The sequence below is a fragment of the Chiloscyllium punctatum genome, chromosome 36 (genome assembly GCF_047496795.1).
Source record: "Chiloscyllium punctatum isolate Juve2018m chromosome 36, sChiPun1.3, whole genome shotgun sequence".
Taxonomy (NCBI): domain Eukaryota; kingdom Metazoa; phylum Chordata; class Chondrichthyes; order Orectolobiformes; family Hemiscylliidae; genus Chiloscyllium; species Chiloscyllium punctatum.
This window is the reverse complement of record NC_092774.1, coordinates 19,810,201-19,828,009: the sequence shown is the minus strand read 5'-3', so window position 1 is coordinate 19,828,009 and position 17,809 is coordinate 19,810,201. Positions and strand designations below refer to the sequence as shown.

General features: G+C 55.6%; 1 protein-coding gene across 2 annotated transcripts; it reads left to right on the top strand.

The window, feature by feature from the left end:
* Positions 1-5,081: 5,081 nt before the first annotated feature.
* LOC140460868 (uncharacterized) lies at positions 5,082-14,860 on the top strand. Of its 2 annotated transcripts, none has more exons than XM_072555568.1 (5): positions 5,082-5,246; positions 10,189-10,314; positions 11,822-11,925; positions 13,903-14,090; positions 14,531-14,860. In XM_072555568.1, exons 2-5 carry the CDS (start codon positions 10,248-10,250, stop codon positions 14,787-14,789), a joined length of 618 nt encoding a protein of 205 aa, XP_072411669.1. In that variant the 5' UTR covers positions 5,082-5,246; positions 10,189-10,247; the 3' UTR covers positions 14,790-14,860. The 2 variants fall into 2 exon arrangements, with proteins under 2 accessions (XP_072411669.1, XP_072411670.1); XM_072555569.1 differs by lacking the exon at positions 5,082-5,246 and adding an exon at positions 5,498-5,590.
* Positions 14,861-17,809: the final 2,949 nt, after the last annotated feature.

Genomic DNA, 17,809 nt, shown 5'->3' with positions numbered 1-17,809 from the left:
TCGGGAGCTGAGATAGAGACGGTCGGGAGCTGAGATAGAGACGGTCGGGAGCTGAGGTAGAGACGGTCGGGAGCTGAGATAGAGACGGTCGGGAGCTGAGATAGAGACGGTCGGGAGCTGAGATAGAGACGGTCGGGAGCTGACATAGAGACGGTCGGGAGCTGACATAGAGACGGTCGGGAGCTGAGGTAGAGACGGTCGAGAGCTGAGGTAGAGACGGTCGAGAGCTGAGATAGAGACGGTCGAGAGCTGAGATAGAGACGGTCGAGAGCTGAGATAGAGACGGTCGGGAGCTGAGGTAGAGACGGTCGAGAGCTGAGGTAGAGACGGTCGGGAGCTGAGATAGAGACGGTCGGGAGCTGAGATAGAGACGGTCGAGAGCTGAGATAGAGACGGTCGGGAGCTGAGGTAGAGACGGTCGGGAGCTGAGATAGAGACGGTCGAGAGCTGAGATAGAGACGGTCGAGAGCTGAGGTAGAGACGGTCGAGAGCTGACATAGAGACGGTCGGGAGCTGAGATAGAGACGGTCGGGAGCTGAGATAGAGACGGTCGAGAGCTGAGATAGAGACGGTCGGGAGCTGAGATAGAGACGGTCGGGAGCTGAGATAGAGACGGTCGGGAGCTGAGGTAGAGACGGTCGAGAGCTGAGGTAGAGACGGTCGGGAGCTGAGGTAGAGACGGTCGGGAGCTGAGATAGAGACGGTCGAGAGCTGAGGTAGAGACGGTCGGGAGCTGAGGTAGAGACGGTCGGGAGCTGAGACAGAGACGGTCGAGAGCTGAGATAGAGACGGTCGGGAGCTGAGATAGAGACGGTCGAGAGCTGAGATAGAGACGGTCGAGAGCTGAGATAGAGACGGTCGGGAGCTGAGGTAGAGACGGTCGGGAGCTGAGATAGAGACGGTCGGGAGCTGAGATAGAGACGGTCGGGAGCTGAGATAGAGACGGTCGGGAGCTGAGATAGAGACGGTCGAGAGCTGAGATAGAGACGGTCGGGAGCTGAGGTAGAGACGGTCGAGAGCTGAGGTAGAGACGGTCGAGAGCTGAGATAGAGACGGTCGAGAGCTGAGATAGAGACGGTCGAGAGCTGAGATAGAGACGGTCGGGAGCTGAGGTAGAGACGGTCGAGAGCTGAGGTAGAGACGGTCGGGAGCTGAGATCGAGACGGTCGGGAGCTGAGATAGAGACGGTCGAGAGCTGAGATAGAGACGGTCGGGAGCTGAGGTAGAGACGGTCGGGAGCTGAGATAGAGACGGTCGGGAGCTGAGGTAGAGACGGTCGAGAGCTGAGATAGAGACGGTCGGGAGCTGAGATAGAGACGGTCGGGAGCTGAGGTAGAGACGGTCGAGAGCTGAGATAGAGACGGTCGGGAGCTGAGATAGAGACGGTCGAGAGCTGAGGTAGAGACGGTCGAGAGCTGAGATAGAGACGGTCGGGAGCTGAGATAGAGACGGTCGAGAGCTGAGGTAGAGACGGTCGAGAGCTGAGATAGAGACGGTCGAGAGCTGAGATAGAGACGGTCGAGAGCTGAGATAGAGACGGTCGAGAGCTGAGATAGAGACGGTCGAGAGCTGAGGTAGAGACGGTCGAGAGCTGAGGTAGAGACGGTCGGGAGCTGAGGTAGAGACGGTCGGGAGCTGAGATAGAGACGGTCGGGAGCTGAGATAGAGACGGTCGGGAGCTGAGATAGAGACGGTCGGGAGCTGAGATAGAGACGGTCGAGAGCTGAGGTAGAGACGGTCGAGAGCTGAGATAGAGACGGTCGGGAGCTGACATAGAGACGGTCGGGAGCTGAGATAGAGACGGTCGGGAGCTGAGATAGAGACGGTCGAGAGCTGAGATAGAGACGGTCGGGAGCTGAGATAGAGACGGTCGAGAGCTGAGATAGAGACGGTCGAGAGCTGAGATAGAGACGGTCGGGAGCTGAGGTAGAGACGGTCGAGAGCTGAGATAGAGACGGTCGGGAGCTGAGATAGAGACGGTCGGGAGCTGAGATAGAGACGGTCGAGAGCTGAGATAGAGACGGTCGGGAGCTGAGGTAGAGACGGTCGGGAGCTGAGATAGAGACGGTCGAGAGCTGAGATAGAGATGGTCGGGAGCTGAGATAGAGACGGTCGAGAGCTGAGATAGAGACGGTCGAGAGCTGAGATAGAGACGGTCGAGAGCTGAGATAGAGACGGTCGAGAGCTGAGATAGAGACGGTCGGGAGCTGAGATAGAGACGGTCGGGAGCTGAGATAGAGACGGTCGAGAGCTGAGATAGAGACGGTCGAGAGCTGAGGTAGAGACGGTCGGGAGCTGAGGTAGAGACGGTCGGGAGCTGAGATAGAGACGGTCGGGAGCTGAGATAGAGACGGTCGGGAGCTGAGATAGAGACGGTCGGGAGCTGAGATAGAGACGGTCGGGAGCTGAGATAGAGACGGTCGGGAGCTGAGGTAGAGACGGTCGGGAGCTGAGGTAGAGACGGTCGGGAGCTGAGGTAGAGACGGTCGAGAGCTGAGATAGAGATGGTCGAGAGCGTCAAGTTTCTCGGAGTGGCCATCATCAACAATCTGTCTTGGTCAACCCATGTTGGTGCGACGGTCAAGAAAGCACAACGATGCCTCTTCTTCCTCATTGGGTATGTCCATAAGGACCCTCACCAACCTTTCATAGATGCACCATCCAAAGCATTCTATCTGGATGCATCACAGTTTGGTACGGTAACTGCTCCACCCAGGACTGTAAGACATTATAGAGAGCTCTAAACACAGCCCAGTCCATCACACAGTTCATCCACTGACTCCATCTACACCAACCCACTGCCTCTGAGAGGCAGCCAACATCATCAAAGACCCCACCCACCCCAGTTATAACCTCTTCCCTCAGGTAGAAGATACAAAAGCTTCAACACACGTACCAACAGGTTCAAGAGCAGCTTCTTCCCCGCTGTTATTAGACTGCTGAATTGTCTTCTCAAATTTCAGATGTAATGCTGATCCCACTCTTTGTGCACCTTCTCTGCCGCCATAACATTGTATTCCTCGCCCTGTCCTATCACCCAATGGACACGATGTTATGATATGCCTGGACTGCACGCTAAACAATGCTTTTCACTGTACCAAGGTACACACAACAATTATAAATCAAATTAAATTATGAGGAATATTCCTCTTTCTAGTGCAACCCATCTCAGCCTATATCCTGTGTTTTTGGTATTCCTCCCTGACAATAACTCATAGGTCCATTGCAGATATTTCTGATCATCCTTTTGACAGATGTTATGACACACGTCTGAAGCAAGTGGGCCTTCAATCTTGGGCCTCCCTGGCTGAGAGGTAGGGACAATACCACTGTGCGACTAAGTTGCAATTTTCCCTAATTAGATTCCCTACAGCGTGGAAGCAAGCCCTTCGGCCCAACCAGTCCACACCGATCCTCCGAACAGTAATCCATCCAGACCCACTTCCCTCTGACTAATGCACCTAACACTACGGGCAAATTAGCCTGGCCAATTCACCCTGACCTGCACATCTTTGTGAGTTCAGGAGGAAACCGGAGCACCCGGAGGATACCCACGCAGACTCGGAGAATGTGCAAACTCCACACAGACAGTCGCCCGAGGCTGGAATCGAACCTGGGACCCTGGTGCTGTGAGGCAGCAGTGCTAAATGTCTGTTGAATTTTATGGTAACCTATTGTGATTTATGCACAAAGACTCCCCAATTCCTTTGCACTGGACCTTTCTGAAAATTAGATTAGATTACTTACAGTGTGGAAATAGGCCCTTTGGCCCAACAAGTCCACACCGACCCGCCGAAGCGTAACCCACCCAGATTTACCACTTCACCTAACACTACGGGCAATTTAGCATGGCCAATTTGCCTAACCTGCACATTTTTTGGATTGTGGGAGGAAACCGGAGCACCCGGAGGAAACCCACGCAGACACGGGGTGAATGTGCAAACTCCACACAGTCAGTCACCTGAGGTGGGAATTGAACCTGGTTCTCTGGCGCTGTGAGGCAACAGTGCTAACCACTGTGCCACTGTGCCGCCCAATTGGCACCCTTAATACTTTTGGGCTTCCATAAATATCGGGAGTATCTGGGTGTAGGTTTGCTCAGTGAGCTGGAAGGTGTGTTTTCAGACGTTTCGTCACCATCCTGGGTCACATCATCAGTGAGCCTCCGGATGAAGCACTGGCGACTAAGTGGCGCGGCCCACTTTCTAGTTATGAGTTCATCAAAGTGGGCCATACCACCAGTGCCTCATCCGGAGGCTCACTGATGATGTGACCCAGGATGGTGACGAAACGTCTGAAACTGAACCTTGCAGCTCAACGAGCAAACCCACATCTAGAACCTCAACCTGAGCTACAAGTCTTCTCTAAACCCGCTCTCAGGAGTATCTCTCAATCTCGTGCGACCCATTCGGGCCAGCATTCTGAGCGCCTTTAGAATTCCTCTCTGGCAGTGACTCTTGCAAGAAACGTTGCAAAGAGGTAGCGGTGGGCAGAGAGGGGAAATGAAGGGTGAAGAATGAATAACAATGACAGAAGCTGCTGGAAAAGCTCAGCAGGTCTGGGAGCATCTGGGACCTGCTGAGCTTTTCCAGCAACTTCTTGCTAATTTGCAGCATCCGCAGTTCTTTCGGTTAAGAATGCACGCTTGGGAATGTTTATTGTTCAGAGATATTATCGCAGAGATGTCTGGGCTAGATAGGACAAAAAACTCATGGCTTCCATGCCTAGAGGTTAGGACATTATCACTTGCCAGCAGCAACCCACTCGGTGCGATGTCCTATCCCAGAACAGCACCGAGAGGATGGGCTGAACGACCACTTGCCGGAGCGGCCCCGGCCAATCGCGGCGCGAGGAGACAATGGGGGGGCGGGGCGGAGGGCGCGCGGCGTGGCCGATTGGTGGTAGCCGGCCGCCAATCGGATGCCCCCGTTCGGCGGGGGAGCGGACCCGAGCAACGCTCCTCCCATTGGCCGGGACGGGAGCCTCGCCTTCCGACCCGTGCGCACCGCCGGCCAATCAGAGCGAGGGATCCCGCCCCGCCCCGCCCCCCCCGCCGCCATCTTTATCGGGGGCAACGCGGGAGGCGCCAAGCGGGCAACAGAGAGGGGCAAGGGAAGCTCAAACCCCCGGATGGTAATGGCGGCAGCGGACGGCCCAGCGCTTTACCTGTGGGACGTAGGCCCGACGGTTTGAAACCCTTCCTTCGCGGAAATCATTTGAACGCCGTTAGCAAATAATCCACTTCGGTATGAAAGCCGATTTTTTTTTATTGTTCCGGACGGAGGGGGGGACGGGAAGATTGAAGTGAATTGAGCAACGCAGCCTTCCTCTTTCCCAACCCCCCCCCCCCCGCGCGAGCCTCCCGATCAACCCCACCCCCTTCCAACTGTCATCACCTGTCAATCACCCGGGGACCGGCCAATGGCGGCGCGTCTCGCGTGGGGGTGGGTGGGGCGGATGGTCGGGCAGGTCTGCGCCCGCCCCCCCCTTCACCCTCGTGGTCTGGTCCCGCCCGCCGTCACCCACTGCGCAGGCGTCGGGTCGCGCGGGGACCCGCCCGACGTCAGCCAGGAGCCGGCCTCGTGCCGAGGTCAGAACTCCCGGGAGCTCGCGAGGGGGCGGGGCCATGGGATGAATTTGGAATGAATGGAGTTGGGTTTTGGGCGGTATTGGGGGTTGGGGTTTTGGGCGGTATTGGGGGTTGGGGTTTTGGGCGGTATTGGGGGTTGGGGTTTTGGGCGGTGTTGGGGGTTGGGGTTTTGGGCGGTGTTGGGGGTTGGGGTTTTGGGCGGTGTTGGGGGTTGGGGTTTTGGGCGGTGTTGGGTGTGGGGTTTTGGGCGGTGCTGGGGGTTGGGGTTTTGGGCGGTGTTGGGGGTTGGGGTTTTGGGCGGTGTTGGGGGTTGGGGTTTTGGGCGGTGTTGGGGGTTGGGGTTTTGGGCGGTGTTGGTGTGGGGTTTTGGGCGGTGTTGGTGTGGGGTTTTGGGCGGTGTTGGTGTGGGGTTTTGGGCGGTGTTGGTGTGGGGTTTTGGGCGGTGTTGGTGTGGGGTTTTGGGCGGTGTTGGTGTGGGGTTTTGGGCGGGGTTGGTGTGGGGTTTTGGGCGGTGTTGGGGGTTGGGGTTTTGGGCGGTGTTGGGGGTTGGGGTTTTGGGCGGTGTTGGGGGTTGGGGTTTTGGGCGGTATTGGGTGTGGGGTTTTGGGCGGTGTTGGTGTGGGGTTTTGGGCGTTATTGGGTGTGGGGTTTTGGGCGTTATTGGGTGTGGGGTTTTGGGCGTTATTGGGTGTGGGGTTTTGGGCGGTGTTGGTGTTGGGTTTTGGGCGGTGTTGGTGTTGGGTTTTGGGCGGACTGCAATGGGTTTCTGACCATGTCCCCTATATTCTCATCCAAATCATTATATCGAAAAGATGTTGTGAAACTTGAAAGGGTTCAGAAAAGATTTACAAGGAAGTTGTCAGGGTTGGAGGGTTTGAGCTACAGGGAGAGGCCGAACAGGCTGGGGCTGTTTTCCCTGGAGCGTTGGGGCTGTATAGAGGTTTACAAAATTATGAGGGGCATGGATAGGGTAAATAGACAAGGTCTTTTCCTTGGGGTAGGGGGAGTCCAGAACTAGAGGGGCATAGGTTTAGGGTGAGAGGGGAAAGATATAAAAGAGACCTAAGGGGCAACTTTTTCACGCAGAGGATGGTACAGTTATGGAATGAGCTGCCAGAGGAAGTGGTGCAGGGTGGTACAATGACAGCATTTAAAAGGCATCTGGATGGGTATATGAATAGGAAGGGTTTGGTGGGATATGGGCCTGGGTGCTGGCAGATGGGACAAGATTGGGTTGGGATATCTGGGTCAGCATGGACGGGTTGGGCCGAAGGGTCTGTTTCCGTGCTGTACGTCTCTTTGACTCTATATTTATATAAATGACAAAGAAAAGCGGACCCAGTCCCGATCCCTGTGCAACACCAGTGGTCACAGTCCACCCCCTTTGGTCCGAGAAATAACCATCCACCATCACTCTCTGTCTCTTACCGTGAAGCCAATTTAGTGTCCAATTGGCAAGCCCTCCCTGTGTCCCACGTGATCTAACTTTACTAATCAATCTACCCTGTGCAACCTTGCCAATACATCACTAAACTCCAAGTAAACCATGTTGGGGAGACAGGACGCCTACTTGCAGAGCGCTTCAGAGAACATCTCTGGGACACCTGCACCAGGCAACCCCACCGGCCCGTAACTGAACATTTCAACTCCCCCTCCCACTCCGCCAAGGACATGCAGGTCCTAGGCCGCCTCCATCGCCAAACTCTAACCATCTGGCCCCTGGAGGAAGAACGCCTCATCTTCTGCCTCAGGACCCCTGCCTAGGTGGCTCAGTGGTTAGCACTGCTGCTAACCAGGGACCCGGGTTCGATTCCAGCCTCTGGATGACCGTCTGTGTGGAGTTTGCACATTCTCCCCTCGTGTCTGCGTGGGTTTCCTCCGGGTGCTCCGGTTTCCTCCCACAGTCCAAAGATGTGCAGGTTAGGGTGGATTGGCCATGCTAAATTACCCATGATGTTAGCTGCATTAGTCAGAGGAAAGTGGGTCTTGGTGGGTTACTCTTCAAAGGGTCGGTGTGGACTGGTTGGGCCGAAGGGCCTGTTTCCACACTGTTGGGGAATCTAATCTAATCAAACCACACGGCATCAATGTGGACTTCACCAGTTTCCTCATTTCCCATCTCCCCCCCAGTTCCAATCCTCCAACTCGACACCGCCCTTATGACCTGTCCCACCTCCTTCCCACCTATCCGCTCCACCCACCAATACCCCCACCTCCATTGACCTATCGCAAGTCTCAGCTACCTCACCCCTTCCCCCCCCCCCCTTCCAGCCCCACCCCCTCCCATTTATCTCTCAGCACCCCCTTCAACTCACAAGCCTCAATCCTGTTAAGGGCTCCTGCCCGAAATGTCGACTCTCCTGCTCCCTCGGATGCTGCCTGACCTGTGCCTTTCCAAACAACACCCCCCACCCCCACCCCCACCCCGCTATCGCTAACAACATCAACCACTCTGTCCTCATCAATCTTCTCTGGTTACTTCCTTGAAAGTCCAATCAAGACACAATTTCCCTCACACAAAGAGATAGGGAGGACAGTGAAAGTCGTTTTTTCCTAGGATGATGACGTCAGCTTGTACGAGGGGGCATAGCTCCAAACTGAGGGGTGATCGATTTAAGACCGATGTCAGAGGGAGGTTCTTTACTCCAGAGAGTGGTAAGGGCGTGGAATGCCCTACCTGCTAATGTAGTCAACTCAGCCACATTAGGGAGATTCAAACAATCCTTAGATAAGCACATACATCGAGGGCTGAAGGGCCTGTTCTATGCTGTATTGTTCTATGCTCAAAGCCATGCTGACTATCCCGAATCATTCCTCACCTCTCCAACTGCATGTAAATCCTCTCTTTTGGACTCCCTACCAATGACGTGCCAGCAACCAATGTCAGACTCCCAGGTCTACAAGGCTACTCTGTACAGCATTTCTTAAACACAGGCACAACATCAGCCACCCTCTGGCTCTTCATCCAGGATTGACTTGGGGTAGAGAGGAATGGGTTGGAACGATTAGGGGGGAGATACTGGATTCTTTGGGGTGGGAATGGCCTGTTTTGTGGATTGGCCGTGCTAAATTACCCATAGTGCCCAGGGATGTGCAGGTTCGGGTGGATTGGCCGTGCTAAATTACCCATAGTGCCCAAAGATGTGCAGTTTATCTGCATTAGTCAGGGGTAAATGTAGAATAATGGTCGGGGGGAATGGGTCTGGGTGGGATACTCTTCCGAGTGTCGGTGTGGACTGGTTGGGCCGAAGGGCCTGTTTCCACACTGTGTGAGGCTTCTATGATTCTGTTGAATTAGACAATGGCAGGTCTTGACGTGGGAAATGTGAAGAGGCTGTTCCTCCCCCCCCCCCCCCCCCCCCTCTTTCTTCCACCACCCCCCAGACCTTGTGTGGGATAGTTTAGGATCGGGCTGGGGGCGTCATCTCAGAGTGTGGGGGTCGTCTGTTGAAGACAGAGACGGGGATTGGGGGGGGGCACGTCCCATGAGCTGGCAGGATCCGGAGATTGGGATTCAGCCTCAATCTCCTTTCCTCCTGCTTCCGCTTTCGACGTATTCAGGACGTAGAGGAAAAAGCTTTGCTTGTGAGAAGGGTAGGCCAGAATGTCGCACACAAGGGTGCACAGGTCATGGGGGGGTGTGGGAGGGAGGGAGTGAATGCCTGGAACTCTCACAGGGAGTGACAGAGGCTAGATCAATGCAAGTATTCACAGAGGAGGTGGGTATATTTTTTTTTGAGGGTCTAGCGCGGAGGAAAGGGGGGGGGACCGGGGTGGGGTCTAGTTGGCGCGTGCGGAGCTTGTGAGAAATCGCTTCCGCCCGTTCCCACTCGCCAGGAGGGAGCGGGCAGGCTTTGACGGGGCCGAACGGCCTGCTCCCGTTTCCCTCGTCCTGGCGGGGGGCAGGGGTATATCACTGCCGTCACCGCTCCCAGCACCAGGGGCAGGCTGGCGGAATTGGGTTTGCCCCCCCCCCCCCGCCCAACCATGCTCGCAGAGGGGCTTCAGGGACAGGCGGGGGTGACAGTGCTCTCCCATCGAGTCCAGGCAGTGCGGAGGAGGGGGCTGTACTCCAGCGGGGAGGCTCAGTGTGTTTAGGAAGCCCAGGGACATTGTTGAGGTGCACTCCTAAAGGCAATGAACCTCACTGTGGTGGGGGGGGGAACGTACCTCTCTCACACATTCTCTCTCCCCCTCTCCCCTTTTCTTCTTTTTCACTCCTCCCTCTTTCTTTCTATACCTCTCTTTCCCTCAATCTTCTTTCTCTCTCTCTCGCGCTCTCTTTCCCTGTGTTTTTCTCTCTCTCTTTCTCTCAGTCTCCCCTTCGTCATTCTCTCTCTCTCTCTCTCTCTCTACCCCTCTCGCCTCGCCCCCCTCTTGCCTCGCCCTCGCCCTCGCCCCCTCTTGCGCTCTCTCTCTCTCCCTGTGTTTCTTTGTCTCTCTCTCTCTGTCTCTTCACCTGCCTTCATCTTTCTTTCTCTTTCTCTCTCTGTGTCCCACCCCCTCTCTCTGTTCCCCATCCCCAGCTCTCCCTACCCCCTTCCGCCCCGAGCGGGGATCCCCCCCCTGATGAGCTGATGTTCTCTGTTTTCCCCCAGCTTCCTGACTCTGTGCCGTGACTGTGATCGGTGAGGGCCTGTGGACTCCAGGCCGAGGGATGGCGGAGCAGCCACTGGCCAAGATGGTGGAGATCGCGGTGCGGGAATTCACTTCAGAAGCTGACTGTACGTGATGGTCCCTCTTCCGCCCCCTTTCCCTGCTTCCCCCCCCCCCCCCCTCTCCAACCAGACCCGTTTCCCCATTCACGCCAATGTGTGATATCACACACATCGAACCATTTGGCCCAGCGGCTTTAGGCGGGGCTTTCTCCACACCAGCTCCCTCTCCTCCCATTTCCTCTCCATTTCAAAATAAACACTGACCCTCTGCAGAGTGGCCCATCCAGACCCATCCCCTGTCCCTAGAACCTGCCTTTCCCATAGCTTAAAAATGTGTTGCTGGAAAAGCACAGCAGGTCAGGCAGCATCCAAGGAACAAGAGAATCGACGTTTCGGGCATCAGCCCTTCTTCAGGAGTTCCCGAAACGTCGATTCTCCTGCTCCTTGGATGCTGCCTGACCTGCTGCGCTTTTCCAGCAACACACTTTCAGCTCTGATCTCCAGCATCTGCAGTCCTCACTTTCTCCTTGAAGATTTTTTTCCCTTTCACATAGCTAACCCAAACAGCTTGTACGTCCTTAGGCACTATGGGTAATTTAGCATGGCCAATCCACCCTAACCTACACATCCCTGGGCACTATGGGTAATTTAGCATGGCCAATCCACCCTAACCTGCACATCCCTGGGCACTATGGGTAATTTAGCATGGCCAATCTATCCTAACCTGCACATCCCTGGGCACTCTGGGTAATTTAGCACGGCCAATCCACCCTAACCTGCACATCACTGGGCACTATGGGTAATTTAGCATGGCCAATCTACCCTAACCTGCACATCCCTGGGCACTCTGGGTAATTTAGCACGGCCAATCCACCCTAACCTGCACATCCCTGGGCACTCTGGGTAATTTAGCACGGCCAATCCACCCTAACCTGCACATCCCTGGGCCCTTTGGCCGTGCTAAATTACCCAATCCACCATAACCTGTACATCTTTCGACTGGGAGGAACCTGGAGCAGACACAGGGTTAGAATGTGGAAATCCCCACGCTGACGGGCTGGAATTAAACCTGGGTCCCGGGCGCCGTGAGGCAGCAGTGCTGACCACTGAGCCACCACGGCCCTTTTGAGGGAAGGAATTCTGCCCTGCTTATCCGGTCTGTGTCTCCACACCCGACAGCCATGTCGTTGACTCTGAACTACCCTCCGAAATGGTCAAACAAGTCACTCCGTTCACTGGGGAGGGTGACCAACAGATGATGACCCAATTTAAAAAGGTCCTCAGGCCTGACAAGCTGAGACTTGGCATCTGCTCCTTTAACAAGGGGGCCCAGGTCTTGCTGAAAAGGCCGCCATTCAGCCCATCGAGTCCATTGGCTTCCCCCATTCGCTCCCATTGGACACAATCCCCATGGACCCCAAACCCACTTCCCATTCGCCGAGTAAAGTAATCCCTGTCAGCCATGCCAATGCGTCGGGCATCTCCCGTGTACGTCTCGCTGTGAACCATTCCAGTGAGCTGACCGCCCTTCCTGTTGTGTCCGAGTGACGGTGTTCCTACTTTTGCCCAACAGCGGTGCAAAGCCCTCAAACCCTGGAGGACGAGGACTCCAATCCCATGGGAAAGCGTCGGAGGGTGGAAGTGGAAGCTGGGGATATGGAAGAGGACAATATTCAGGTAGGAGATTGTGAATCCCCTGCGTGTGTGTGTGTGTGTGTGTGTGTGTGTGTGTGCGCGCGCGCGCACGTGTGCCTGTGTGTCCCCTTCCGTGGGCCTGTGCTGTCAGTCAGCGTCAGTCTCCGACTGGGGGAGGTCACGTGTCGTGCACCAGATCCACCACCCTTCAGGATCGATCCCACCCTTAGGAAGGAAGAGGGGAGGAGTGAAAGTCTCCCCTCACCGGCTCACCATCCAAACCGCCAGCGCCCACGACTCGTGGTACTGAGGGAGTCCATCGAAGGTTCACCAGCCTGATTCCCAGGATGGCAGGGCTGACTGATGGAGACAGACTGGAGTGACTGGACTCGTACTCGCTGGAATTTAGCACACTAAAGGGCCAGGGATCTGATTAGAAACGTGTTAAAACCTGATGGGACTGGATGGTGGCTGTGGTTTACGTCACTGCCTCACAGTGCCAAGGACCTGTGTTCGATCCCAGCCTCTGGCAACTGTCTGTGTGGAGTTTGCATGTTCTCCCCGTGTCTGCATGGGTTTCCTCCGGGTGCTCCGGTTTCCTCCCACAGTCCGAAGAGGTGCAGGTCAGGGTGGATTGGCTGTGCTAAATTACCCATAGTGCCCAGGGATCTGCGGGTTAGGGTCGATTGGGTAATTTAGCATGGCCATAGTGTCCAGGGATGTGCAGGTTAGGGTGAATTGGCCGTGCTAAATTACCCATAGTGCCCAGGGATGTGCAGGTTAGGGTGAATTGGCCATGCTAAATTACCCATAGTGCCCAGGGATGTGCAGGTAAGGGTGAATTGGCCATGCTAAATTACCCATAGTGCCCAGGGATGTGCAGGTAAGGGTGAATTGGCCGTGCTAAATTACCCATAGTGCCCAGGGATGTGCAGGTAAGGGTGAATTGGCCGTGCTAAATTACCCATTGTGCCCAGGGATGTGCAGGTTAGGGTGAATTGGCCGTGCTAAATTGCCCTGTAGAGTTAGGTGCATTAATCGGGGGTTAAATGTGGAGCAATAGTGGTACGTGAATGGGTCTGGGTGGGTTACTCTTCGGAGGATCAGTGTGGACTGGTTGGGCTAAAGGGCCTGTTTCAACACTGTGGGGATTCTGTGGATAGGCTGGATGCGGGAAGAATGTTCCTGATGTCGGAGAGTGGGAAGTCCAGAACTAGGGGTTGTGGTTTTGGAATAAAGGGGTAAAATAAATTCAGGACTGGGCACTATGGGTAATTTAGCATGGCCAATCCACCCTAACCTGTATATCCCTGGGCATTATGGGTAATTTAGCCCGGCCAATTCACCCTAACCTGCACATTCCTGGGGCACTATGGGTAATTTAGCACGGCCAATCCACCCTAACCTACACATCCCTGGGCACTATGGGTAATTTAGCACGGCCAATCCACCCTAACCTACACATCCCTGGGCACTATGGGTAATTTAGCACGGCCAATCCACCCTAACCTGCACATCTTTGGACTGTGGGTGCATCTAGAGGAATCCCAGGGGCGGGGGTAGGAGAATGTGTCAACTCCCCACAGACAGTTGGGATTGAACCCGTGAGGGTTCCCTGGCGCCATGAGGTAGCGGCGCTAACCACTGAGCCACTGCGCCTCCCAGGGAATTCTAGAAGCTTTTTAAAATCGGGTGTCACCCTGAGGGATTGGGGAAGCGCAGAGGTCTCGGAGATGAGATGGTGGGCTGTGCTCTGACCCCGATAAGACACCGGGAGGGAGCAGACATTGGCCAATCAGCCCGTCTGGTCTGCTCCGCCCTTTCGGAGAGAAGCCAGTGGTCGCGATTGTCCTTGCTCCCGCTCCCCTCACCGTAACCCTCAATCCTCCAATTAGTCCCTGCCCCCTGTCTGAAGGGAGTGGGGGGGAGAGAGAGCGAGCTCGGGGCCTCGCAAGGATATTGCCCCCCCCCCTCCCCACCGCTAACCCGTCTCCCGCCCCACTCTCCTGCCTCCTGCAGACCCTCCTGTACGCTGCCAGCAAGACACTGTGCTTGCGGCTGGACGCCATCGAGGCCCACCTCAACTCCATGGAGGACAAGTGCAAGTGCCTGAGAGCCAAGGTGGATCTGCTGGCCGGACAGAACTCCGGCCGGAGCGGCCCAGGAGAGAGGACTCCCGGGGACAGACACAGGCCCGGCCTGGCAAGGTAGGGTGGAGGGGGGGGGGGGGGGGGGGGGAGGCCGTGTTTTGGGGAGCGGGGGGGGGGAGGGGGGGAGGCCGTGTTTTGGGGAGCGGGGGAGGGAGGAACTACAGCGTGTGCTCCGTCTTGGATAATATGTTCCTTATAAACCATTTCCTGTTTTACTGAGTGTAGTAACTGTGTATTTTTTTTCTCTCTCTCTCTCTTCCCCCCCCTGCCTTCCCTCCTTTCTCTCTTTCCCCTTCCCTCCTTTCTCTCTTTCCCCTTCCCTCCTTTCTCTCTCTCTCTCTCTCTCTCTCTCTCTCTCTCTCTCTCTCTCTCTCTCTCTCTCTCTCTCTCTCTCTCTCTCTCTCTCTGACACCCTTCTTTCTCTCTCCCACTTCCTCCCCCTCCCCACGCTTCACCACTGTTGGAATCCTGTTCTCCCTGCCCTCCCACACACACAGCTCCACAAGCCCACCGCCACCGCAGAGAGCGGCCCACAGGTCCGGGATCCTCGTCGAGGAAGATCCCACCCCCCAGGAGATGGGGGTCCCAGTGCGTGCCAGCCGGGAGCTGGGCGTGGGCGGGCCTGGTGAAGGGCAGCCGGGGGCGCTGCAGGGTCTCGGGCCTGGGGTCCACATCGTGGCCCTCTGTGCTGATGCCAGGAGTGAGGGCGAGGAGCGGACGGACGCCACCAACCTGCTGTACCAGCTCATGTACTGACCTGACCGTGCGGTCCCCTCCCCCCTCCGCCCCACCACCCTCCTCGAGTAAATGCTGCAACCCCCCCCCCCCCCCCCCCTCCTCCAGCTGCCCATCTCAATGTTCTGGAACAGCCAGCCAGCCTCCCCTGGGGGCCTGTCCATGTTGCAGCCCTGTGACTGTCTGCAGGGAGCAGTCTGTATCAGCTCCATCTGCACCTCCCTGGCTCCATGTCAATCTCTCACTCTCCCTCTGGTGCTGTCTTTGCTGTGTGTGTGTGTGCGCGTGTGTGTCTGTCTATGCATGCCTCTCTCACCCCACTTATTCTCCAGTGCTTTCTGGACCGTGTGTGTGTGTGTGTGTGTGTGTGTGTGTGTGTGTGTGTGTCTGTGCATAAATACCTGCACCGCTCTCCCCTCACACTTATTCCCTGGTGTTCTGTTGAGTGCATGTGTGTGCACACCCCTGCCTCTCAAACACTCTGCGTGTGGACAAAGTCAGAAGTCACACGACACCCTGGTTATAGTCCAACAGGTTTATTTGAATTCACAAGCTTTCAGAGCGCTGCTTCTTCGTCAGATTAGGCCTCCCTTTCAAATTGTGTGTATATGTGTGTGGGAGAGGGAGAGATTTGTGTGTGTGTGTGTGGGAGAGGGAGGTGTGTGCATGTGTGTGGGAGAGGGAGAGATTTTGTGCGTGTGTGTGTGAGAGGGAGAGATTTTGTGCGTGTGTGTGTGGGAGAGGGAGAGATTTTGTGCGTGTGTGTGTGGGAGAGGGAGAGATTTTGTATGCGTGTGTGGGAGAGGGAGAGATTTTGTATGCGTGTGTGGGAGAGGGAGAGATTTTGTGTGCGTGTGTGTGTATGGGGAGAGGGAGAGAGATTTAGTGTTTCTTTTGGGAGAGCGATTGTGTCTGTGTGTCCCTCCCTCTCATGCACTACCGTTTTGTCTGCACGTGTGTATCGTTACATCTCACTGGGTTAGTGCGCTGGGTGTCAAGCCCCACCGTTCCCAGCCTTGACACAACATCAGGAATTCGGTGTGCTTCGGAATTTCTCAGTGCGCCTTCCCTTTTTTCGACCCAGACTGACCCGCAGGAAGCGGTTGTCTCCATCGAACAAAACTGACCGCTCGTTACGAAGATAAACGGGTTTTGAGGAGTGAGGAACAATTCTGGACCGCCGAACGTAGGACTCTGCTTGTCAAAACAACCACACACACAAAAAAAAACCCACCGACGGACACTGGTGCTCCTGTCCACGCAGTTTGATCGCAAAAGCCCATGGTTGTTGTGGACCGAGGGAGAGGACTCCCTGAGAGGGTTTGCTGAGATGGTCCTGTTACGGATCAGCGCGTGGCGCCTCAATTGTTCTCCTCCACTTGTTTGCGGGAGGCGCGGAGCGACCGGCCCACGTTCAGAAAAGTCTCTCCAGCCTCTTACTATAACGGCGGGGTGGGTGGTGGGGGAATAAATAAACCGTCTGGCTTCGTCCTGGAGCTGCACCTTACCGCAGAGCTCCGAGCCTTCCAGAGGTCCGACGGCGTTCCGACATGAACGTTCACGCAGTCCCCCCACCCCGCACTTCACTGAGATCCCTGGGAGCCAGTCACCTCATCGTTGGCAGCCTTTTGTCATTGGTCACCAGCCTCCGTTCCGCAGACCAATCAGCGACCTGTTGCCAGCCGGATCTGTGTTGGGACATGGTCACCAGGCCGTGGTGAGTGTGTGGGAGAGGGCCATGGTGAGCGGCGCCCGCGGCCAGGGTGGGCTTACTGGCTTTTCTCGGTAACTGCGGTGACCCTGCACCATCCTCGGGGATTTTTTTTTTTGAAAACTGGTTTGTTTAAGACGTTTGTTCGCAGTCGGAAACACAGAATTAAAAAAAAAGGTACGTTCTTGACAGAACCCTGGAGCTCGATTGGTTTAGTCTGTCTCTCCATCTCACGCTGGAGTTCTGTCCCTGTCTCCCAGTCTCTGCCTCTCTCTCTTGGTTCTGTATCTCTCTTTCTCATGCTGGAGTTTTTAGATTAGATTAGATTAGATTACGTTAGTGTGGAAACAGGCCCTTCGGCCCAACAAGTCCACACCGCCCCGCCGAAGCGCACCCACCCAGACCCATTCCCCTACATTTTACCCCTTACCTAACACAGGCAATTTAGCAAGGCCAATTCACCCTGACCTGCACATCTTTGTGACCTGTGGGAGGAAACCCACGCAGACACGGGGAGAATGTGCAAACTCCGCACAGACAGTTAACCTGAGGCGGGAATTGAACCCGGGCCTCTGGCGCTGTGAGGCAGCAGTGCTAACCACTGTGCCACCGTGCCGCCCACACGCCCATGGTTCTGTCCCTATCTCCCTCTCTCTGCTCCTGTCTCTGTTTTCTCTCTCTCTCGGTTCTCTCTCTCCATCTCATGCTGGAGTCATGTCTCTATCTCCCAGTCTCTGCCCCTCTCTCGGTTCTGTGTCTCTCTCTCTCGGTTCTGTCTCTCTCTCTCTCCCTCTCTCTCTCTCTCTCTTTCCCCCCCCCCCCCCTTTCCTCCCTCTCTCTGTCTGGCATGTCTTGTCTCTGGGTGTGTCCCTCCCCCCCCCTCTCTCTCTCTCTCTCTCGCCCCTCTTCCCCCTTCCTCTCTGTCTCACCCCTCCTCTCTCTCTCTCTCTCACACTTGTCTTGAATTGTGTGTCTCTCTCTAGTGATCTCTTGTCTCTGTCTGTCACATTGTGTCTCTTTTTACCCCTCTTGAGCATTCTCCTATCATTTTGTCTCTCACTCTGACTCTCTCACTCTGAAACAGGTACAATACAGAGCTCCCTGTAACACGTCCCAGGGTCTGAATTGAGCTCTCTCTCTCTCTCGCGTGCGCTCTCGCTCTTGCAGAGACGGGTATAATACAAAACTCCCCGTACACTCAAGGTTTCCCCTGGAGCGTCGGAGGCTGAGGGATGACCTTTATAGAGGTTTATAAAATCATGAAGGGCATGGATAGGATAAATAGACAAGGTCTTTTCCCCCTGAGGTGGGGAAAGTCCAGAACTATGGG